The sequence below is a fragment of the Ctenopharyngodon idella genome, chromosome 2, assembly GCF_019924925.1.
Source record: "Ctenopharyngodon idella isolate HZGC_01 chromosome 2, HZGC01, whole genome shotgun sequence".
Lineage (NCBI taxonomy): Eukaryota > Metazoa > Chordata > Actinopteri > Cypriniformes > Xenocyprididae > Ctenopharyngodon > Ctenopharyngodon idella.
The window spans coordinates 7,604,638-7,629,705 of NC_067221.1; the positions used below are offsets into that span (position 1 = coordinate 7,604,638).

The 25,068-nt window shown below is 38.3% G+C and overlaps 1 protein-coding gene and 1 long non-coding RNA gene across 3 annotated transcripts; one reads left to right on the forward strand and one right to left on the reverse strand.

Moving 5' to 3' along the window:
* Nucleotides 1-1,640: 1,640 nt before the first annotated feature.
* LOC127524962 (uncharacterized) lies at nucleotides 1,641-4,961 on the forward strand. The gene is made up of 2 exons (XR_007933219.1): nucleotides 1,641-1,795; nucleotides 4,204-4,961. It is a non-coding gene; the product is annotated as an uncharacterized LOC127524962 (long non-coding RNA).
* smg7 (SMG7 nonsense mediated mRNA decay factor) lies at nucleotides 4,232-23,289 on the reverse strand. 2 transcript variants are annotated; one of them, XM_051917045.1, is made up of 23 exons: nucleotides 23,134-23,289; nucleotides 18,552-18,583; nucleotides 18,047-18,164; nucleotides 17,802-17,934; nucleotides 17,403-17,574; nucleotides 17,170-17,241; nucleotides 16,920-17,070; nucleotides 16,682-16,817; nucleotides 16,426-16,588; nucleotides 15,413-15,569; nucleotides 15,056-15,126; nucleotides 14,904-14,964; nucleotides 14,691-14,810; nucleotides 12,970-13,387; nucleotides 12,707-12,848; nucleotides 12,244-12,617; nucleotides 11,701-12,045; nucleotides 9,794-9,943; nucleotides 9,191-9,268; nucleotides 8,681-8,837; nucleotides 8,350-8,520; nucleotides 7,241-7,395; nucleotides 4,232-7,094 (listed from the first exon to the last, which is right to left on the reverse strand). In XM_051917045.1, exons 1-23 carry the CDS (start codon nucleotides 23,157-23,159, stop codon nucleotides 6,981-6,983), a joined length of 3,516 nt encoding a protein of 1,171 aa, XP_051773005.1. In that variant the 5' UTR covers nucleotides 23,160-23,289; the 3' UTR covers nucleotides 4,232-6,980. The 2 variants fall into 2 exon arrangements, with proteins under 2 accessions (XP_051773005.1, XP_051773014.1); XM_051917054.1 differs by lacking the exon at nucleotides 9,794-9,943 and having other exon boundaries at nucleotides 23,134-23,288.
* Nucleotides 23,290-25,068: the final 1,779 nt, after the last annotated feature.

The following is a 25,068-nucleotide window of genomic DNA, read 5'->3' on the forward strand; positions in this document are numbered from 1 at the left end:
TTGGGCTAATTTTCGTTTTAAATTGAACTAATCCTTTAAATTCAAAGACATTGATTCTGACTCTCACTTCAGTCTGCAGAACAGTAAACAATATTACAATTTCATATTACGAATTGTGCAATTTGACAGTGTGTTAGTGATTTATGGTAGTGTGTTAAGAGCTGTCAGGCCATGACTGAGGGTCTGGTCAAACTGAAACTAACAGGGTAGGAAATGCATTCATTTTGAAATCAAATGACTTGAGAGTTTTTGTAGGGGCTACTCAAATATTGACTCAACGTGCCCCCCGAGTACACAATGAAATACTGCGTGGCAAAAACGGTTCAATAGAGTTTGCATTAAGGAGAGAGATGATAAGGCAGCTGGTGTATGTGGTAATCTGGTCTTCAACCACTCTGGTTTCCTGTCAGGAAGTGGGTGAGGAGCCGAAAGGTGTTCTAAGAACAACACGTCTCATTCCATTTCTAGACAGCATCAACTTCACAGCTCTTTCCTCTGTGATTTACAGTAATTTTCCCCATTTCCCTCTCGTAATTATAAAGTCAATTTTGCACCTACTCAGATTTATGATAATTTATGATACAATCTTGATTCGAAGCGTCAGAAGTCACTTTCCAAGGTAATTTACTCTATCTCGATCACTACATCATTTAGGAATGAGATTGCGATGTTTTAACGTTTAACATGTAACTTCGCCAATTTTCAACCCACTTTGTAATGTTACAATGTCGGTAGTACAGGTACAGTAAATGGGCAATGTTTACTCCCTGTCCGTGCTACCTGGACCAGGAAATTCACATTTATTTGTCAGCAAGTCTTCGGACTTTTGATCAAATCCGATGGCTCAGTGAGGCCTCCACTGACAGCAAGATAATTAACACAATCAGATGCCCAGAAAGTTACTAAAGACATATTTAAAACAGTTCATGTGACTACAGTGCTTCAACCTTAATGTTATGAAGTGACTAGAATACTATTTGTGCACCAAAAAAAAACAAAAAAAAAACAAGTTTGATACACACTCTGAACCACTGATTCGAAACAAAAGATTCGTAAAGCTTCGAAGCTTCATGAAGCAGTGTTTTGAAATCGCCCATCACTAGATATTGTTGAATAAAGTCATTATTTTCTTTTTTGCCGCACAAAAAGTATTCTCATTGCTTCATAACATTAAGGTTGAACCACTGTAGTCACATGAACTGTTTTAAATATGTTTTTAGTAACTTTCTGGGCATCTGAAAGTGTTAATTATCTTGCTGTCAATGGAGGCCTCACTGAGCCATCCGATTTTATCAAAAATATCTTAATTTGTGTTCTGAAGATGAACAAAGGTCTTACAAGTGTGGAATGAATGACATGAGGGTGAATAATGGGCAGAATTTTCATTTTTGGGTGAACTAACCCTTGATAGACATCTTCTAAATGTTTATATGATGTTGAGAGTTTGGCTAAACACTGTGTTTGTGGTCATCCAGTTTGAAATGTTGACTACAAACTTTTTTCTGCCTTTCTACTGTATAGGCAACCAACTTTTTTGAGATGGTCCTCATTGCAGAATTCTATATATATATATATATATATATATAATATAAATGTATCAACTAGAAATATACTTACAGAAGTGAGACATGAAGCAATGACCAAAGCATATTTCATACTGCTACCAAACATTTTTAACAGCTACAAAGGATATTGAGTCAAGGTATAAAACTGTTTAAATGTATGACCCTGTAATCATGTTGCAGGTAAGAGTCGTCAGTGTCCTGATGGAATAAGACACAAATCCAAGTGTGAGGTACAGAAAAGACTCCCAAGTCTGCATATGAGGACATGGTTTATTTTATTACAGGCATAGCTGATTCCAGCGTTTACAACTGTCCACAAAGAGACAAGAACACAATAAATCAAGCCCATTATAGAAGGAGATATCCTCAAACCCAACTATTCCCTGACAAAACCCTCTAAAAAAAAAAAAAAAAAAAATCTCAACTGGATATCTCCCTCATCCAAAATACAAGGCATTCTGAAAGATGGATTTCATGCAGAATTTCAAGAGTGGCAGACTCAGTTTAGGGTTGGGACAAACCTTCATAGTGGTAAATTAAATGTAAAAAGCTGGCTGTTATTTATTTATTTATTTATTTATTTATTTATTTATTGTATTTTTAGCTTTAGGATTGGAATGTTATGGCCCAATGGCGCAAGGCTGTTGTCCTGTGAACTAATCCTTTAAATTCAAAGACATTGATTCTGACTCTCACTTCAGTCTGCAGAACAGTAAACAATATTACAATTTCATATTATGAATTGTGCAATTTGACAGTGTGTTAGTGATTTATGGTAGTGTGGTAATAGCTGTCAGGCCATGACTGAGGGTCTGGTCAAACTGAAACTAACAGGGTAGGAAATGCATTCCTTTTGAAATCAAATGACTTGAGAGTTTTTGTAGGGGCTACTCAAATATTGACTCAACGTGCCCCCTGAGTACACAATGAAATACTGCGTGGCAAAAACGGTTCAATAGAGTTTGCATTAAGGAGAGAGATGATAAGGCAGCTGCTGTATGTGGTAATCTGGTCTTCAACCACTCTGGTTTCCTGTCAGGAAGTGGGTGAGGAGCCGAAAGGTGTTCTAAGAACAACACGTCTCATTCCATTTCTAGACAGCATCAACTTCACAGCTCTTTCCTCTGTGATTTACAGTAAACCCCATTTCCCTCTCGTAATTATAAAGTCAATTTTGCACCTACTCAGATTTATGATAAACTGGACATTGATGAAAATAAATGGTAACACAGTAGAGGTTCTTTAACTAAAGCATTATTTTTCAAAGAACGTAAAATATTTTTACAGCGTTTATTAATTTTAACTGATTTAAGTAAGCTGTAAATCAACATTAATGTATTATTAACAAACACAAAGAATACATTTATTAATTAACTTTATCCAAAATAATACTGAAAAAAATAGATGGACATTAATTAATGAAATCTAATGCATTACCTACTATTGAAGCCTATAGCAATAGGTTACCAAATTATATCACAGTCCATTTAACAAACCATTTCCCCCCTAAAACAATTTCCTCCCCTTCCTCTTTTTCATGACACAAATGTATCATATTTCTCCCATGAAGATGTATAGAATAGAAATGAAATATTCTGAATAGATACGATCATTAAGTCCCAATACACCATCTTGGTCCAAGTATGTGTACACTAGTATGTAGAGCTGCACAAGATAATTTGAGAATCACTATTTTTTTTAAATAAAGATCACTATTCTCCCACAATTCTGAACAGACAACTAAACAAAATAACATGTCATTTACTAGCGGTTCTGTTAATTGCTGCAGTCTTTTTTGCAGTCTAAGAGTAAAAAGGCTTGATAAAGAGGGAATTAAAGGTTTTTAAGTTCCTTGATCCAACAAATTGTCTTATTACTTCTCTCATTTGTATGTACTGAAAGTGGGCCTGGTTTGGAATATTATATTTTAGTTGAATTTGGTTGAATAAACAGGCCATCAGTATATAACTGACCCAAGCTGGTTACTCCTCTCTTACTCCATGATGAAAAGTGGATAGGTTTATTATTAATAAGAAACACAGAATTGTGCCATAGGGGTGTATTATTTGATCAATCCAAGCTATAATTAATTCCTTATGAGTGTTCCACCAGGCATTCATTGTGGTAGAAATGGTAATATTGTTTTTATAACCAGGATGCATTTTCAAGGATTTGTCTATAAATGATAAATATTGGATATCTAATTGTTTCAAAAACATTTTTTCAATATCTAACCATAGAGAGTCTAAATTGCGGGTCCAGTGATAAATATACATTAACTGCTGAGAGAGAAAATAAAAATAGAAATTTGGGGCCCCAAGTCCTCCATGTTGTTTTGGCCTCTGCAAGGTGGTTAATTTTATATGAGACTTTTTGTTTTTCCAATAAAACTTAATTTCACTATCAAGAGAGGAGACCCAGCCTGGGGGTGGAGCTACAGGAATCATGGAAAATAAGCAATTTACTTTTGGGAGAATGTTCATTTTAATGGTTGATATGGTTGATATTGCAAACATTTTTAACAGCTACAAAGGATATTGAGTCAAGGCATAAAACTGTTTAAATGTATGACCCTGTAATCATGTTGCAGGTAAGAGTCGTCAGTGTCCTGATGGAATAAGACAAATCCAAGTGTGAGGTACAGAAAAGACTCCCAAGTCTGCATATGAGGACATGGTTTATTTTATTAAAGGCATAGCTGATTCCAGCGTTTACAACTGTCCACAAAGAGACAAGAACACAATAAATCAAGCCCATTATAGAAGGAGATATCCTCAAACCCAACTATTCCCTGACAAAATCCTCTTTAAAAAAAAAAAAGAAAAAAAAAAAAATCTCAACTGGATATCTCCCTCATCCAAAATACAAGGCATTCTGAAAGATGGATTTCATGCAGAATTTCAAGAGTGGCAGACTCAATTTAGGGTTGGGACAAACCTTCATAGTGGTAAATTTAATGTAAAAAGCTGGCTGTTATTTTTTTATTTATTTTTTTTTTTTGTGTTTTTAGCTTTAGTATTGGAATGTTATATTATGGCCCAAAGGCGCAAGGCTGTTGTCCTGTGATCAGCATTGTAATGTACATCACTACAGAAGCCACAGTTAAAAGATGGATACTGGACAACAGGGGAAAAAAATCCACATTTACAATGCAGTGAGATACAGGGTATCAAAAAAAAAAAAAGCACATTCACACAAGACTGTGCACTACAAGTCCATCCAAAATAAAAGAATGTTAGGCGTCCACAGCAACCAATCAGAGCACAGGCTTCTGAAACTCCTTGCTGAACGATTCTAAAAGGAAAACAAAATGGGGCGCTCGGCTCCCGCTGAAAATTTGCTTTGCTTATAGTTTTTTTTTTATTTTTTTTTTTTGCAAATTATACTTTGACCTAACTCAACTTTTAAGGTTCCATGTAATTATTTATTCCTCTTTTTTTTTTTTTTAAATACAATTTTAAATGCAACAAGAGAAGCACAATCACACGGCAAACAGACACATCATTTAAAGTTTGTCTTTAATAAAATGTTCTCTACTCAAAAATAAAAACACGCTTTATTCTCATCATACAAGAGTATGTCTTTCATATAAACCTTCGCCGAACAAAAACGCATTGCTTATCCAGGAAGAAATAACCACCGTGAACGCATTATAGATATCTCAACACTAACCCCTGGCCCCAGAACATTTACCAAACAGTGGCACCCAAACAAGGTCTCGAAGGCCTACTCAGTGCTATATCCTCTACTGAAAAGAGAACCGTTCATTTTCAAAACAGTATTCGATTTTGACCTTGAGCGGGGAGAAAAAAAAAAAAAAAAAACTGGCTGCAAACAGGGCGTCTATGATTACGTGACCATTTTCTAGCACGCAATCGCATGAGAAACTAAGTCACGTGACGCTAACCTGAGTCAGCCGGTGATATTCGTTACAAGATTTCAGAGTGAAGCAGTAATCGGGCTGACGCTCTTCCTCTTTTTTTTTAGTGCTAAGCGAAACGGGAGCGCGGGAAAGCGTCCTTTCTGTGTACGTTCTGTGGCTTTTAAAGCGATCCGAGTACAGTTCCTGTGGAGATGGTACCTGAAAGGAGAACAATTCAGTGGCTGTGAGGTTGCTGTGGGAAAATGGGCTTCCCCGGCTCGCATCCCTTTCCGACAAGCTAACAGCGTCCCAGCTGGACCCGTTCGCCTAATTTCCCCAAATCTTCCCTAGAGTGCCAACGTGATCGCGATGCTAACGTTTTCTTAAAACAAAAATAGAGAAAGAACAAAAGGAAGAGAGAAAACACAGACCAGGCACAAAGAGAGCTGATAAAGCTTAAAACTATTAATAAAAAGGCAGAACATGAACAAAAGAAGCCATTATGCGTGTAAGCTAGAGAGTAAAGAAACGAGGAGAGGAGGGAGAAGGAGGAGGCACACATTTATAGCGAATGAACTCCCCCGTTAGCAGTAAACTATTGAACATATTTACTGAATAATATTTCAGAGAGCTAAAACTGCTACAGAACAAGTCACAAAATACAGTATTGTTAATAATTGCAGTCTCTATTGCAGCTAATGATACTACATCCTACATCTATAATCTAACCCCCAACTCCGCTCGATACTGATTGAGCTATAATGTCGCTATGAGCTTCATAATGGTTCGAACTTTAGAGACGTTCCCTGTCCCGTTCACCAAACTCTTCTTACAAATCAGCAGACTGTACATGACAACACCATGATCCATGCCTGTGTCAATCTAAGTCCTAATATCCGAGCGCGTTCTCTAGAAGCGCACGTTCACGCCGATTGCATCATCCTTCATTCATTCCGTTTTTTTTTTTATTCTGAACATAGCGACACGAATCCCTCTGAGAAAATGAATCCAGACTTGGAATAAAACACAAAACCACTCCTTTCTTTTTTTTGTCCTTCGTAAAACCACATCTGCCATCAATAAACGCCCACACCCAACTCCTCCACGTGCGGCGTATCGGTCGCACACAGCGATTTAAGCAGGTGGCATGAGGGTGTCTAGTCCAGAGTCTTAAGTCCAGATGAGACAGGAGAGTGACCTTTGACCCCCAGAGGAAGCGAGGTGGCAATCAGAGAGAGTTTTGTCCCCTCAGAGTCAGTGTTCTGCAGCGGCTACGTGCTGAGCAGCGTGACAGGTCAGGTGCTTGCACGCTCTCGATGCCATAGAGGCACAGGGAGAGAGACAGAGTGAGTGAGAGAGAGAGAGAGGAGAGGAGAGGGCTGCACGTCCCTCGTCGGTCAGGCGAGCGGTTCATTTTGAGCCTGTCGCTTCACATCGTTCGCCGTCTCCAGTCTCCGCGCGCAGATAATGCCGGAAATTTCCGATTGGAGCTTGTGGTGTTTCACCTCTTCTGTTGAATCATGTTTGACACAAGTGCGTCTTCCCGTGGGCTCTCAGTGTGGCGGGTTCATGTTGCCGTGGCCGCGCTGCTGCTTCTGTTTCTGCTGCATCAGGAGCTGCTCCAGCGCAGACGGACCGGGCTGCATCATAGAGCTCGACCAGATTGACTGCAGGAAAAGGGGTTGAAAAAAATGGAAATTTAAGACCAAAGAAAAAAAACACTAACAATGTGTTGTGGCACATCTGTGGTTAGAACTCTGTGATTGTGTAGAAAATACAACGCCAAATGCTACACATGACCATCCCGTGCTACCTTGAAACTGTCAAGGAGGACAGTAGAGGAGTCCTCCATTGGCATGTCCTGGGCTGCCCAGCTGCTGGTTGGCGCCCCCTGGTGCCAGCTGTTGTTCTCTGACACAGAGGAGGACGAGGCAGAAGGCAGGTAGTCCAACCCAAAGCCACTCACACCTGAAGATAGTCATTTACATACCAGTCATAAAATGTACATTTTCAAATATTATTAACAGTTAATTCTTACTTAAAATGACGAAGAGGCTAGTGGTGGCTGATAAATGTTATCAGACTATTTCATTTAAAAATAGTAAATAAGAATGCTGCATTTAAATTTATTTTACATAATATTTAACACTAAAATTGCAAATAAGCCATCTGAAAATGTATCAAAAAACCTCAAATTTATATTTTAGCAACTTCTTGATGCTAACGTCTTATAAATTCTTTATTTTTTAAAATACCATAATATTTAATATATATAAATGTATACAAATATATTAAAATAACAAATAAAAGTCCTGCTCATGACACTTATTGGCCAAACAGAAAAATCGAATTGGCTATATATAAATATAACTGCTCTGTTGTCAAAAGTACCGACTTCGGTACTGAAATTTTAAAGATGTGACGCTTCGAGCACTGTTGAGCAGATTCGTAAACACCTCTGATTGGCCATTGTGTTCACGGCTCATCGGATATGTCTGTGATTGGCTTCAACGATCAACGCTGTAAAAATGTTGTAAATAGTCATCAATGATGCTCTTCACCAAGCGCTTACACAGATAGTCACGGGCGACCTGTCCGCTGATAGACGCCTGTTTTCAAATGCCCCCGCTTTCTAAATGCTTTCAAATTCAAACACTTTTGTGTGCTTTCAAACGCTGCCATGCGTTGATTATTCTAGCCAAATCACAGACATATCCGATGAGCATGTTAACATAATGGCCAATCAGAGGTGTTTATGAATCGGCTCAACAGCGCTCAAAGCGTCACAAAGTTTTAAAATTTCAGTACCGATAGGTACCAAAGTCGGTACTTTTGACAACTTTACTGCCTTGGCAATATATAGGTCAACCACTATAAGAGATACATAGAACCAGTAGAGTATGTTCTCGGCATAGGAATTACCAGTCTTATCGGCCTTCCAGCGGTCGTTTCCGCGCCGGTCTCTGCTGTCAGGCGTCCCAATGGGGCCGAAGTTGGAGAAGGGCAGGGAGCCGTGGCTGTGGGTGGGTGGGGATGAAGGCAGGCTGCTTGGGTTGGAAGAGTGAGGGGACTGGCTGGCTGGTGTTGAGTGATCTATAACAAAAGATGAGAACAGATTATTCATAAACTGATGCTGCTAGTTCACATGTACAAATCTAAAATAGAGGCTATGAATGAAATGAATTCTCATTATATGATGTCCATCTAGTTAATGTTCACATTCTACAGAATAATCAAAATCACAATATGGTACCCGAGCTAGCAGGAAGGGAGGGGGACCATGGGGTTCCTTCAAATAGGGAGTAGAGTGAGGGCTCCTGGTGCATCATGGGTGCATCTGACTTAGACGCAGGGGCCATATTTTTACCGTATGCCTCGCTAAAAATACTGTTGTTCTGGTAGGAGCTCTCCTGTGAAACAACAAAAACAACATTTTGCACTGCTATATTCTATTGGCCTTTTTGCCACTTGTATTGATAAATAGCAGAGAGTGGACAGAAAAAGGAGAGAATAGCATCAGGAAATTTTAGGAGCCAGATTTAAACTTCTTAAAAAGATAACCAGTCAGAAAAAACAACAACTTTTAATTACATTACCAGTCAAGTGCATGATTGGCAAGTAAGAATAAAGCAACATCCAGCACAGCAAATACAAAATTTGGAAATGTTTTAAAGGGCAACACTGCCACCTGGTGACTTTTGATCCACAATGCAAAGGAGGACTAAAGTGTTCGTTTGGTAGAGAAAAAGCAAAGCAGCTTTACCTGAATGGAAAATCGGGGGAGAAGAGAGGACTGGCCAATCACATCAGCTCCACTGTCTAGTCGCGACGGATTTGGCAACTATAGAAAGAGAGAAGCACAAAAGATGAGTACTCTGCAGAACATGCATTCCAACAGATAACAGATCATTTTAAGGCAAACCACAGTACTAGCAAAAACTATATTTCCAGATAGCCACACGTTATAACAAATGAAAGATATAGTACATATAACACACTACACATATGATACAAGTCCAACGTTTGGACACATTAGACTGAATTTGTTTTTCTTAAAACCTTTTTGAAATCTAAAGGCTTATTAAATCAGTTTTTTTTAAATAGACAAATATAACTTATACCTAGATATTAATTCAAATATAAACAACCTCTTTCAAAACCTCTTACATGTATGCCATCTCTATGTTATTGTTTCTAAGTTACAATGACTTATTATACGATTATTAATATATGGAAAAACATAGTTATGTCCAAACTTTCAATTGGTATTATAAACCGGGACCAGTTTGTTTTTATCCACAAAAGCTCATATGAAAACTCTCTATCCACTCCCGCCAGACGATATGATAGGAGGAGAGCTACATACAAACATGTTCCTTCCAGGAGCAGAATTAAGAGGGCCAGCCAAGGCCTGGTAGAAATCATGAGGTTTAGTAAAGAGCAGCTCCTCCTCTTCCTCAAAGTCCGCCAGAGTCTTTAACAGGTCTGGGGGCAGAAGAGGGGAGCTCTTGTTGTCCTAGTGAGAGACGAGGTACAAAGGGGAAGGAAGGAGAAAGAGAGAGGGAGGGAGGAAAAGGGATGAGAGAAACAGGATGTAAGAAAATAGGAAGCAGCCTGTCAGAGCTATCTGAGAGAAAAACAGCAGCCTGTGAAGATCAGCGCCATTCCCAACCCGACTTTTTGCTCTTTAACTGATTCAAATGTAAAATAGTGTTTCAAACAACACAAAAATGAATCACAGAATACTTCACAGCAGAGTTAAACAAAGGTGGAAACGTGAAAGAAGAGATGAAAAATTAGAAAGCATGTGCTTCTCAACAACCGCTGAGATCAAGTTTAAATAAAAACCAATGTGGATGTAAATGATCTCCAGCTTATGCTGGAAAACCCATGACAGTCAGAGTCATAACCGATATCTTTCAGAGGCTGAGCCTGTATAAACCAAAGGCAAGTGGAAGGAATCGACAGATTTGAGGACTGGGGTCGTGTTCACAATAGAATACTTGCTTACTGCTTAGGGAACACTGCACCAAGCAGAATGCTATGAATAAATAACGTGAAACAGAACGCATTATGAAACAATAAATGTTAAAACATTTATGAACTACACTCAACCTCATGTTGCATGTTTTAAATTAATGAGTTATGTCGTTATTAAAATGGAAATTAAAACATTTTAATCAAATTTAATTAAAATGTCTTAACTCTTGGCAGTTAAGTAAAAATAAATTAAAAAAAAAATACATTACCATTCAAAAGCATGCATTAAATTGATAAAAAGCACCTGTGACGACACTTATAATGTTACAAATGATTTATATGTCAAATAAACCGTGTTCTTCTGAAGTTTCTATTCAAAGAGTCCAGAAAACAAAATTCTGGATTTCCACAAAAATATTAAGCAGCTCAATTGTTTTCAACATTGATATTAGAATATTAGAATATCATATAAAAAGAATCATGTGGAGTAAAGACTGGAGTAATGATGCTGAAAATTCAGCTTTGCCACCACAGGAATAAATTACAATAAATTGAAATATCAAATAGTCAAAAAAAAAAAAAAAAAAAAATTCAAAAAAAAAAAAAAAAAAAAAATCAAATAGTTGCAAAATAGTTATAAAAAAAAAAAAGTTAATAAAATAGTTGTCATAATAAAAATTTCACCCTATCTATTTTCTAAATGCATGACATTGTAATGTTTAATTAATCAAAATGTCATAACTTGACCTGGTGAAAACAACAGAGTTCTCTCAGGTTACTTATGCACTACGCAGGACTTCTCCAATTATTTACTCCATTTAAGCCTCACCTCAGCAAACTCCTGTACATTTTTTAAGTGCAACAGCCACATCTCAAAGTCCAATCAACAACAGGTGCATAGAACCAAGTCCTACATTTTTTCTTTTTCGATAACACTTTGCTATACATTAAAATACAGAAGAACGTATTTGTTGCTTCTGCCTTTTCGTTGTATCTTTAACTGTAATAATATTTCACAATATTACTGTTAATTCTATTTTTGTTCAAATAAATAAATATAGTGTATTTTTATTAAATATGAATATTTTTTAGATTGAAATATTTGTAAAAAAAATATATATACTAATTTATAGTTATTTTCTATATAAAGTATGCATACTACATACTAAATTCCAAGCCAAGTAATATGATAGTATGCTATTATCATATTATATTAAGCTTGACATTCATTTCTTGAACATACATTTGTAACATACAACAGCTGTATAGACAGAGAGAACAAAGAATGCTAACTTCATATGGAGGGCCTCTGGGCATGTTCTCCTGGTCGGGACAGAAAACTCCAGGCTGACGTTTGCCCATCCTGTCCCCCATTCCGCTCCTGCCCTCTCCAACCATATGGTAAGGTGGCTCCCAGTAGAAATCCTGCACTTTGACCTCTGGAAACTTCATCTTCTTGTCCATGCTGGGCTGAGGGGGCTGCATGCTCATTGGGTGTTCAAAGAGTTTCATTGGGTCCTGGGTGGGCATGAAGAAAGGCTGTTTGACTGGCATCTGCATGGGCATTTTCTGCATGGTGGGCTGTGTTTGGTGCTGGCTCCACATTTGACCAGGCTGCTCAGGCACCTGCATGTATGACTGCAAGGACAAAATAAAATGGACAAAGTAGAGAAATTACCCAACAAGGTCAGCAACATCCATGTTTCTATGTAGTCTCCATGGTAATCGGACTTGTCAAGGAAACAGGAGAGCAGATATTGAACCTCAGCATCACAAGAGCAAATGAAATAGGCATTCATGCAATACCAAATGCTTAAAATAAAGGCAACACATTACCTGCTGCATGCTGTGATGATGTGGTGGACTTTTGCCGAGCTGAGAACTCTGCTTGGTGGGCGATTGCTGCTGTTGTTGTTGCTGTACTTGGAGCTGCACAGATTGTTGCAAGGCTTGTTGGGATGGTTGTGGAGGGGGCGGCTGTGTCTGCTGAGGCTGGGGAGGGCCTTGGTTTAGGGCTCCAGGGCCCGAGGGCCTCTGCTGGCTGTAGGGAATGTGTGAGGGTTTCCCTGTCTGCACCGGATTGGCAGATTGAGGGTGGGAGGCAGTCTGGAGGAAGGGTGCAGGTACGGATACACCTGTGGGGAAGGTGAAGCCCGGGCTCATGGAGAATGCCACGGGAGGAGGGATCACATATGCTGGTGGAGGGAAGCCTGAAGGAGGAAAAACATGAGAAAATTAGCAATGACTTAATATGAGCAATGTGTAATAATGTTCAGGTGTGGCATGTATGAAAGTGTACCTGGTCTGCTGGGCAGAGGCGGGAAAGCTCCAGGGTGGTGGATGGGGATAAACTGTGAAGAGCATGTGGTTTGAGTCTGTGTGACTGGAGTCTTCCTTGCCTCAGACACTGGAGTCTTCCTCATCTCAGTCTGCGTCTTCACCTTGTATCAAAAAAAAAAAAAAAAAAAAAAAAAAAAAAAAAAAGGACAGTTTGAGTGTTTACACATTGGAATAAGAATTACAGCAAAATGAGGCACAACTTCCTGTGTGATTTTCCCTTACCTGTTTCCCAGCATCCGTTGTTTTATCATGACTGTTCTTCTTCACCTCACTCTTTCTCTTGCCCTCTTTCTTCTGCTCACTCTTCCCTTGTATTCCATTTCCTTTGTTAAATGCAGCTCTGTCCTTCCCTGCATCCCTCTGGTGCTGGCTCCGGTTCTGTTCTCTACTCTGCTCTCGAGGTTTAATGTTCTCCTTGAAGGTGACCACAGGTCTCTCACTGCCATCCAGCGCACTGTTCTGGTTCTTTCCGGCGGAGAGGACTGACTTCAGGCCCTGGGTGCTGTCATTGGGGGTCTGCTCACCATTAGAGGACTCCTGGAGGACAGGTGTGTCTTTTTCCTGTGGCTCTTCCACAACCATCTCAGGGATATCAGTGATGAAGAGCAGAAGGCCATCACTTATGCGACACTGGATCAACCTGTTGATACCAAAAGTAAAGATTACTTTTTTTGCACATATGCCAGCAAAAAGCTGAGAAAAATATTAAAGGAGACCTATTATGCCCCTTTTCACAAGATGTAATATAATAAGTCTCTGGTGTCCCCAGAATGTGTCTGTGAAGTTTCAGCTCATAATATCCCACAGATCATTTATCATGGCTTGTCAAATTTGCCCCTATTTGGGTGTAAGCAAAAACACAGTTTTTGTGTGTGTCCCTTTAAATGCAAATGAGCTGCTGCTCCCGCCCACTTTCCAGAAGAGGGCGGAGCTTCAACGACAACAAAACTGGAGAATCTCATGCAGCCAAAATGACAATTATCAAAGTAGTGGTGTTCAGCCTTACATTGTTCAAACCGGAGTTGGACTGATGGAGAGACTCAGGAACAAGTTACAACTTTTAGATCTTTACAACATCTGGATGTTTCTGAATGGTTAGTGGATAAATTTATGTAGTTGCTGTGCAGTTCATTCAACTCTTCAACTAGCATATACCGTCATGAAATATATATAACACTTTACTGACTTTCTTCGGCACATTTCCTTCTAAATTTAAATTCAACCATGGTGTCCTCAGTGACTCAGATGCAGATGCTCTTATGTTCGTTGGTACATCTAATAACAGAACATTTTTAATGTTTTTTTTTTGGCACACATTATATATCTCCAACTGCTACAGCAAGTAAACAAATGGAAGACTGCTGCGGATCTCTCAGGGCGGGATCTATGCTAACAGGGCAGATCGTCACCAGTCATGGGTGGGGCTTCTTACGTAAGAGTAGGGGGAAATCTGGAACCAGGCATTTGGAGAGACTGTTTATGATTTATTGGGATTATAAAAAAAAGGAGTGGGTGGATTTTTACGATTACAAGCTGGTTGTTTACACACACTATGGACACACATTGTGTGTAAAACACCTCAAACACCTTATAAAAGTGAATTTTGCATAATAGGTACCCTTTAAAACATAGGTGACAAAGTTTAAAAAAAAAAAAATCTGAATTAGACAAAGTTAAAGAAAATAAATTAAAGAAAATAGCAAACAAATGATAAAAAGCAAAGGAATAAGAAAAAAGAACAAAAGAAAAGGTAACAAAAGAAAAAAAAGAAAAAAAATTATTTTAAACGACAAAGAACATCAAACTTTTTACATTTTAAAGCATATTTTACAGCTAGAAACCAAAGACAGTTTTTTAAATGAATGTGCCAAACTTCAGGAAAGTCCAAAAAAGTTTGAAAAAGTCATGAGTAAGAAATGAATGAAAGTGAAACAACGGCTCACCGTGGTTGGTTGTCAGCCACCCACTTGCCCAGGCTGATGAGTCTCTGGTGTCGGGAATGAACTAACAGGCTCTCTTTGCCAACCACGACACTCTGATGCCCTTTAGAGAAGTCTAGCATCCTGGAATAATTAAAGAACAAATACAGCTAAAACAGTCATGTGTATAAAATAAGTCAAAATAAGAACAGTAATCAATTTAGCATGAAAGTTTACCGTAAAGCAGGGCGAAGGGCCAGAAAGCCTTGCAGCTCAAACTCCTCAGGCAGTGGAATCACTGTGAAACAAACAATCATGGCCATTAACAAAAAGAACCATTCAAAAGATATATCATAAGCAAATATAAGTGTGTGATGCAGCACTCATACCTGACGCATGAGACACATCCTCCTCCTTAGGCTGAAAGCTGTTCAGAATGGACACCAGCCATGGCCAGATGCTGTGAGATGCCAAAGATGTGTCATTTTAACAGTTTCCAATACATCAAAATCATCATGAAAAAAAAACAAAAAAAAACAGACATGGCGTGCAAGGGTGGGTATTGTTGTTGGGATTATGCAGATTGTGGATTAAAGAGACCAAATAAATACCAAATACAAACACATTAAAATGCTAAATCTACTGAACTACTGAAAAAGAGCTTTTGTTTTGAAACTGAAATGAAACCTACATCTTCAAATAGCATTCGACCCTATAGTGGAAGGAAAAAAAGAAGGCTTTCTTACTACTGTCGCTTGTCCATGGCACTTTCATTAAACACACTGGGTCGAAGCCTCAGCCAATCCAGAGACACTTTGATGGCAGGAAGAGGGCACTCCCCCATGATCTCCTCTCGGTTCTTATTGAGTAAAGCTCGGCTAAGCATCACGCCCAGGAAAGACACTAGGGAAAGACAATTCAATTACAACGCTGAAAAAAAATGCTTATGAGGCAGAGGCTACAGGTTTTATAAGGACAATCTATCGGTATTTTTTTTTACAATTAGATTGTAATTTAAATTTCAACACTCCCAAATCAGTTTTAAGTTCAACCTTTGGGGTCAGTAAGAATTTTTGTTAACAGTAAAGTCATGGTTTCCACAAAAATATTAAGCAGCATAACTGTTTTTAACATTGATAATAGTAAGAAATATTTCTTAAGCACCAAATCAACATATCAGAATGATTTCAGAAGAATCATGTGACACTGAATACTGGAGTAGTGGCTTTGCCAAAATTCAGCTTTGCCACCACAGGAATAAATTACATTTTAAAATATATTCAAATAGAAAATTGTTATTTTAAATTATAATAATATTTCACAATATTACTGTTTACACTGCATTTTTGATTAAATAAATGCAGCCTTGGGGAGACTTCTTTCAAAAACGTAGAACCCGGAAGTGCTGCACTGTGTTTACTACGTCAACAGCATAGGAGACTGACAGGAAAGAGAAGAAATTGTTGAATAAAGTCGTTATTTTTGTTTTTGCACACAAAAAGTATTCTCGTCGCTTCATAAAATTAAGGTTGAATCACGTCTTTACTACCTTTCGAGGCCTTGCTGTGTATAGGGAGGTCAGAAAACCTCGCATTTCATCAAAAATATCTTAATTTGTGTTTCGAAGATGAACGAAGGTCTTACGGGTGTGGAACGACATGAGGGTGAGTAATTAATGACAGAAATTTCATTTTCGGGTGAACTAACCCTTTAAAAAGACCATAAGACAGGGTTTGGGAGAAGTGAGATAAAGACATACTGAAGAGGCCAAGGAGTTGGATCCAGCTGATCTGCTCGTCCGAGCTGTAGCTGTGCTCATCCGCCTCATTGCTGAAGTCTCTGAGGTGGTGCAGTTCAAACAGGTTTATTACCGTGATGTGGACCAGCTGCTGGGAGCTGAAGGCTTTCTGAAGAATCAGCCTCTGTGGAGCGAATTAGTAAGGAGAATATCTGAGTACACAAATTCAGACTAAGAAAATTATATGAAGTGCTATAGCTGGTGGTTTTGACTGCACCTGGAACTGCTCCTCTAGTTTCTCTCTCAGGGTGTTCAGCTTATCTAGGCTTTTGCAGAGATAAACATGGCCGTGGAACTTGATAAAGGCCTTAATGAAATCAGACACGCTCCATTTCGTTTTGACCTCATCACGACTGTGGGTTAAAGAGACGCAAGGGAATTAAGCACTAGTTTCATATGTGTATAGGATAATGTGAGCAAAATATTATGATCCTATAAATGTAAGACATTCTGACCTTTCAAGGGCCTTGGAAAGAGCTTTCTGTAGGTTGGTGGAGGCAGCAGGAAATGGGAATTTGACAGCAATGCTCCTGCAGTAGTAGAAGATTGTTGTAAGGTGGTCTCCTTTGGAGGAGGCCAATATGGCCAGCTGATTGTAAGGTTGACCTTAGAGAAGAAAAAATTCATTTTTAATTGATTCGTTTTTATTTTCAAATATCAGTGGCGTGCTTGAGCATGTAAAAACAAGCAGAAACAGATACCAACCATTTGAGGGAACAAGTTGAGCTGCATGTCTGTAGTACGACTCAGCCTGGCTAGTTTGGTTCCGATAACGTGCTGTGGGTTGCGCAAAATAGACCACAACAAATGAAATCCTCCAGTGAATAACATTCTTTTTCATTTCTAAGCTTCCAAATATTTAATATTTATAAAAGCAGAAGAGCAGGTTGCTAATGCTCTCCACAAACTAGCTACAAAAACGACCTGAGGGACCTCACCAATATCTCCGAGATGGACGAGACAGTGCTGGCAGATGTAGGAACAGGAGCTGGGCTGGGGCTTCACTATGGCGCTGGTGCTGCTCTGTTTATTGCTGATGATGCCAAGCTGAGATGATTTCACACGGCATGGCAAGTCCACATTAAACACCGTGCACAGCTCCTGCAACAACTGAGAATACAGAAAGATTTTATTTAAGGTCACTACAGATTATGGGAAAAACAGTCAACAAAGAATAACACACTGACATAACAACTGGTCATGTGACAGAGACAAGCTTGTGGTTGTTTCAACCACAACCAGCTTCCTTATTTATTTATGATTTGATGTCATATCAGCAGCTATGGCTATATCCATGGCAAACTGTGATTACAATATCATTTCAATACTTTACTTACTTGTGTGTAGAATCCACTAGCTGCCTCCAGGAACAGGGAGAGATTGGCCTGTACTTCACTTCGATTGGGGTTGGCCCTGTTCTTAGCTTGACTCTGTAGTGTTGTTATTTGATTCTTGAAAGCATGGTTCCAGCTAAAACAAAAGTATTTGGGGGACAAAACAGATATTTTCAAAACTCAGACAAGGCATGATACATGTAAATTATGCAAATCATTATGCAATGTATTATCATTGGTATTCTTACAGATCTTGTTCCACTTTCTTGTCCAGGGCGTACTCCAGGTCCGTCACCAGCATTTTCTGGTACAAGTCCTGAAGAGCCTGCCTTGATGTCCAGACCTCCGCAGCACCAAGCTTAGAATCTGCATGACATGTGGAGTGGAACATGTTAAAAAGCTAATGCTGCAGCCGCACTGTAGAACGTGACTGACTGTGTCTAACAGCGCCTTTCAGTTCATTTGGAGAAAGATCTGCACGTCTTAGTAACCGCATCCAATGCCATGGTTACCAAAGTGACAGGGATAAGATGACAAATATGAAACACAGCAATAGACTCCAAGCAAGCTCATACATCACATCAATAATTCTAATAATATGTGCAACTTATGACCATTGCTGTTATATTATTATTATTATAAACATCACAAGTTAGATAAGCACATCAAAATAGCATGCTAAGAAATAAAAAGAGATTGACAAATGTTTAAAGTTCTAACTAAATGGACTAAAGTAGAGATGGTAGCACATACCTGTCATGTCAGCCTTCAGGGCCTCTGCCTGCCTGCTCAAAGCAAGAAATGAATATGTTAATGAGGAGATGATTTAAGACAGAATCATTGGACAAGGTCTGGTGAACACATCTCTATAACGAGCACAACAGCACTGCAGTTCAGGGGCTTCAATGTTATGTATTCACAAACTCAAGGCCATTTTGCACAATTTTTATTTGTCTTAATGGACCAATAAGCACATTGTTAAAGTGATGATACACAGCAACATTAAGGCAATGCCACTAGTCTAATTGACATAGAAATATTCATAAAAAAGCCTTTGGCAAAGTCATTGGCAATAATAATAACTTCTTGTTTGATATTTTTGTAGTTGATTTATTTATTTATTTTATTTTTATTTTTTTGCTAGCCCGGTCAAGTCGTCAGTACAGATATTTACTTGCCCTGACAACATTTTTTAAAACAAATTAACAAAAAAAAATTATAAAGTACCAGGTTTGTCGGCGCTTTTCCACCATCGCGCCGAACGGTTCTCACTGCGTAACCGTTCCATTCCGTGCCAATCCAGGCTAGCTGGTACGGTTACGGTTTCATTTTCCACTGTGGGGCTGATAACAGCCGGTGTTTGGAATGTAATACAAAAGTGCCTTGGTAATGCAATGGTTTACTGGTTATATGAGATGTAAATAACAACCACATTATGGAGGATGATGATCAGATATTTCTTTTAATTTTATTAGTAATTTGTGTTTCTGTTGCTCAAATAGAGCACTTAGCCAGCTACAGAGAAACCAGGCAACAGACAAGTGACCAATCCTGAGTGGCGACATCACTTCACGGATTCTACCAGCACGATTCAGCATGGTTAGACAACCGTGCCGAGAATTCTGGGCCGAGAACGGTTTGTAATCGTGCTGTGCTGAAGCAGGCTCAAGTTGAAACACAACAGGAACCGATCCTTACCATTCTAAGAACTGTTCAGCCCGACGGTGGAAAAGCGGCTATTGATTGCTAAAGTAAACAGATTTAGCTAATAGACCTACCAATCTCTGCATAAAAATTAAATGATGATGCTGCCATCTTTCTAAAGTCATTTTACCCCCTGTAATTTGGCTTCAAATCTCAGGTGAAAATTGTCATTTTGACCCCCTCTACAAAATAGCAGATTACTCAGTAAATATACATGTGACATTTAACATTTTGGATTTCATCACTATTTATGTTTGTCTTTCTTTAGAAAAAATATTAACAAAATCAAAAATTTGAGCCGGGAAGTTTCCGAAATTTGGTTGATTTGACACAGAATGACCTAGGTGTTTAAGTTAGTCAGAATCCTCTCACCGCTCAAAACGCCAGAGTTTTTGTTCACTGCTGAGTTATGCTAGCACACAAATCCTCTCATTTTAACAAAGTGTAAACACGTGTAAAGTGACTTATTGTGCAGTGCAGAAAGCTTCATTGATTAACGGCCATGTACAAGCTGCAAATGCGCAATTCATTCTTGTAATTGCAATGATTGACATAATGACCATAGTGGACGGGACAAAAGTCTGATATATGTGCATTAAGGGCAGAGCACCTGATTTTATTCTGGAACCGGACTTGGGCTCTGTAACCCATTATCTGCATTTTCTGTTCATTGCCAGTTTATTTAATAAAGACTATTAACAATCTCTGTTTCAAAGTCGTTAACAATCTCCATTTTGAAGCCCTCATTAACCCACGCGACACAAAAATTCGGTTCCGTTCATTTTTACAGTGGGCAGCGGAAACTTGCATGTTTGATTGTGTGGGCCGTGAGTTGGAAAAAGTTGGGAACCACTGTACTAGAGGTTTTGACAAAATGTTAATTGCAGTCTATTTAAAAATGTTAAATTAATTTGAATGAATTATTTTTAAAAATTGTTGAATGAATGATTCAATGACTCACTCAAATGCTTCACTTGTTTCATTAATGGATGAATCAGCGTTTTTGAACGAATCTCTTGAGTGAATGATTCAATGACAAATATATTTAAGTAATTTGTCGCCACCTAGTGGTGTAATGATATAAATGATACAATCATTATTTGATGTGCCAAGTTACTTTCAAATGGTGATTTGCTATATTTTGATCAGTGTTTATGTCTGAACAACAAACTTTTATCCAAGTATTTTTGTGATAAGATGAATATGTGTAACAGAAATAACGAATCTGTGTGGTTGAAAGACTGTTTGTGAAGCTGTTTAAACCAATACATGACAACTGCTTTCTCTGGATCAGTGTCAACGCCAACGTAGATCTGAATGTTACGCTGTGATTTTGTCAAGGATTAATATACAGGACAATCATTGTCGTTTAGAAATAAGATTATTTATTTTCAAATCTCATTTTATTTATTTGTGAATATGCTTTTTTTTGGTGAAAATCCTAACATATATTTGTCGATCTCATTTATTTGTGAATGTGTTTAAAGGGTTAGTTCACCCAAAAATAACATTTCTATCATTAATTACTCACCCTCATGTCGTTCCATACCCATAAGATCTTCGTTCATTTTCGGAACACAAACTAAGATATTTTTGATGAAATCCGAGGGTATCTGATCCACACATAGGCAGCAACATCATTGCACCTTTTGACGTCCAGAAAGGTAGATAAAATCGTCAACGTGACTACAGTGGTTCAACCTTAATGTTATGAAGCGACGAGAATACTTTTCGTGTGCAAAAACAAAACAAAAATAACGACGAACAATCTGAACCGTTGTCATACGTAGTGAACTCAGCGCAGGCTTCCTTGTTTACGTCCGAATGCGGCTCATTATTGGCCGGATCCTGTGTCAGCATTGCATGCGTTGTGCTGCTCACGTTCAGCTTCGGCCAATACCGAGTTGGTGTTCGGACATAAACAAGGAAGTCTGCACTGAGTTCAATAGTATGACAACGGTTCAAATTGTTGAATAAAGTCGTTATTTTTGTTTTTGCGCACAAAAACTATTCTCGTCGCTTCATAACATTAAGGTTGAACCAATGTAGTCACATTGACTTTTTAAACCATGTTTTCAACTACCTTTCTGGACATCAAAAGGCGCAATGACGTTGCTGCATATGTGTGGATCAGATACCCTCGGATTTCATCAAAAATATCTTAATTTGTGTTCCGAAGATGAACGAAGGTCTTATGGGTGTGGAACGACATGAGGGTTAATGACAGAAATTTCATTTTTGGGTGAACTAACCCTTTAATTTCTTGTGAATTTCTTTACTTTCATTTCATATTGATTTATTTGGAATAAAGGAACAATTCTAACCCCATCATTTTTGTACCACTTCAAAGATTTGAAAAAAGTACCTGCCTAATGTTGTCAAAAGCCCCTTCCAAACATGTTTATTTATTTGTATGCAATCTCACGTCACGTTAAAACAGGCAGAACGAAACCGCACATCTGGATCAGGTTAAATGTTGTTATGCAAACCTAGATGACACTAAAGCATAACAACAAAGCTTTTCTGCTGTCTCTTTTCCTCGTGTCAGCAGGTCCAAAACCAGATTACTGAAGTCATCTACTCTGCTCAATCACTTTAAAGCTGAAATGTGCCATCCGACTGTCATCATATCACAATCATTCCTTTCCAAAACTCCTCAACAGCAAACACATCTACTCAGTACACACAGCTTACAACCTTTCACGATCAAATAGCCTGGATTAGTCATTATCAGCCGCCAAATTTATTTACATACTCCCTTGGTCGATTCATGTCACACTGTTTTGAACCAAATCAAGGTTATTGAAGCACGTCAGATACTAAAAAAAAAACACTGCCTTGCAAACCAGACATTCACACAGATAAGACGCCTCCTGAGAAATATGTTGATTTTGATCTGAATGTCTATTATCTGTCCAAATCGATCCGCGCTAAAGGTAAAACTAAACTATCGAATAAAACACACACTTCAAAACACACTTGTCACTTCAAGTCAAAACACACTTGTCATCCACATAACTAACATAAAACAACATTGCAGCTTTATAGAAGTGTAATAATTATGAGTTCACTGTCACCAATGGCTCATCGCTGTAATTCAGTATTAAACCTGAAATGAAAGGAAAATGGAAACCTATGTACAGCAGATACGCAACATAGGAATCCTTGTTTTGTTTTTGTTTTGTTTTTTCAGGCTTTTCTAAAAAAGATAATTATTCACCCGAAGCCTTATGTGACTAATGTAGCGAGCATGTGTAACCGGATTGTTTTCTGACTTCATCCAGTGGTATGTTTGTAGCTAACGCGGGCTAACATAGCACAGCACCTAGCATGCCCTCCTACAACAGTTGCTATGTACACACGAACTCTGGTTAGATCAAGTGAATGTCGCGATTTGCCTAACCACCCGTTTATCAATGTTTTTTGGTAATCGTTAGGGCAATACGTCACCCACTTCTGTTTGTATTCAGTTTCGTGTCTCGTTTACAGGCTAGCATGCTAACTAGCCTAGCGTCTAGCACTGACAGCCAATGATAGCTGAACAACATTCCGATAAACCACATTGGGCCTAGATGATAGAAACACGGACTCGGTCGCCAGTTCGAGTCTGAGAATGTCCAGATTTACTCACCGTAAGTATTGGGCGCAGAGGTTCATCCTGTCGGATCGCCAGTCTTTTAGACAACGACAGGTCCACAAGCTAAGTCTACTCCCGGCGCCATGTTGTCCATCACATCGTCATTGGTAGAAAACGGTCCAGACGTACACAGAAGAGCGCGCTGAACTACGTCACAGGCCCCCGCCCCCTAGCTCACGTACAGTAATTACTGTTCATATATATATTTTGTTCAGATTTTGTCCAAAATTTTGAACATATAAATCAAAGGTAACCATGAAAACATCAATCATAGCAAATCAAATACTTAGATAAACGTGAAAATATTACCTAATAGAAGAGAACAAAACGAAAAAAGTATATGTTGTCCATATACAGACTTTGCAGCAAGGCAAAATAGTTTTCTCAAGACTGAGCTGAGGGTTCACATACAGATTGACTTCACAAATTTTTGTAGACATATCAAAGGGGTAGTTCTGTGCTACGCCGAAAGCAATACATCTAACTGCACATTCCTGCTGAGTTTAAACCAACATCCAATAAATTAGGTGCTTTGTACTGTTTTAATTTACTTAAATATTAATTATTTTATGTTGATTTATTTATTTGTGGGTTTTTACTTTGCTAGTATCATCATTATTGTCTTTTCCTGGAAATTCCTTTGCTCTCATCTGTAACAGTGCTTGTTTTGTACGATTCCTCCTAAGACGACTGTAACTTTTTTATTTTGTTCTATAATAAAAAGAAAACATCCAATTAGGGATGCACCGATATTAAAATTTTGGCTGATACCAATAACCGATAATTCTTTATATTTGAAAGCCGATAACCAATATATTGGTCGATAAATCTAAATCCAAATCCAAATTTTATGTAATTTTTGAGAGCCTGATTCCAAAAACAAAAGTCTCACCATTAAAAGCCATGTCCCAAGCACACAATTATAATGATGTTATTTTATATAATTATAATTTTATGTAGCCTATATGACAGATTTGCGCTGTTCATATTGTATACATAACTGTATTTCCCTTTTTGAAGTGACTCCAATCATATTTCAAGCAATTCAAAATCATCATGGCAAACAGTGCGCATCTGAAGTGTCTCAGCTGAAGGAAATAATCCATTATTTATCGGCTTTTATATATATATGCCAAATTTTCTTATTGGGCTGATAACGATAACATTAAAAATTAACATGAATCAGCCGATACTGATATGATGGCCGATATATTGTGCATCCCTACATCCAATATATGTTTTAAAGAGTAATCACTATAAAAAAAGAAATGTGTCAAATCAAAGACATGCTATCTCTGAAAATCAGACTAAATTTTAGCACTGCACATTAAGGTTCAAATGCTGTTCAAATCGCTTTCAGGCAAATTCAACACATTTGACAAGGTTGCTTATCTGAAACCACCCCACCCTCCTTGTGTCAAATTATTTGCACAAACCTTGTATATGTTGTGTAATATGTTTAAAAGCAGTGTTTCTCCAGTCCTGGGGAACCACCAATGTTTTCGATGTCTCACTAAGTGAAACCTGATTCAACTCATCAGCTTCTTAGTGTAGAAAAACATCCTAGAAGGTGGGGTGAGAAACACATTTTTTTTCGACATGAAATGAAAGTTGCAATAGTCTTTTCTTCCCTTTTGTGATGTATATTTTCGAGTGAAACAGCTTCTCGAACAAGAAAAAATGTAGGGTGGGACTTGATTTTGTCCATAGAGAATTGATTGGATCGGTGGATCGTTGTGGTTTGCTATTGTTATGATCTCATGTGAGTATTTTATGAGGGCACATGAATTTAAAAAATATAATGATGTGCACAGATAAATCATTTATGATAAACATTGCAATATTCCATCAAAAAAAATGTGTCGATCAGTTTTGATTTCATGGTGACTTTAATAATTCTGAGGGTTTTGTGTAAGGAAGGACTCCCGC

Bases quoted from the DNA above. Each gene is read 5' to 3' on its own strand.
- smg7 (XM_051917045.1), bottom strand. From the start codon at position 23,159: ATGAACCTCTGCGCCCAATACTTACG. The intron at 13,388-14,690 runs GTGAGCCGTTGT...TGGTATCAACAG, and splicing joins GTGGCTGACAACCAACCACG to GTTGATCCAGTGTCGCATAA. The intron at 12,046-12,243 runs GTAATGTGTTGC...TTGTCCTTGCAG, and splicing joins ATCATCACAGCATGCAGCAG to TCATACATGCAGGTGCCTGA.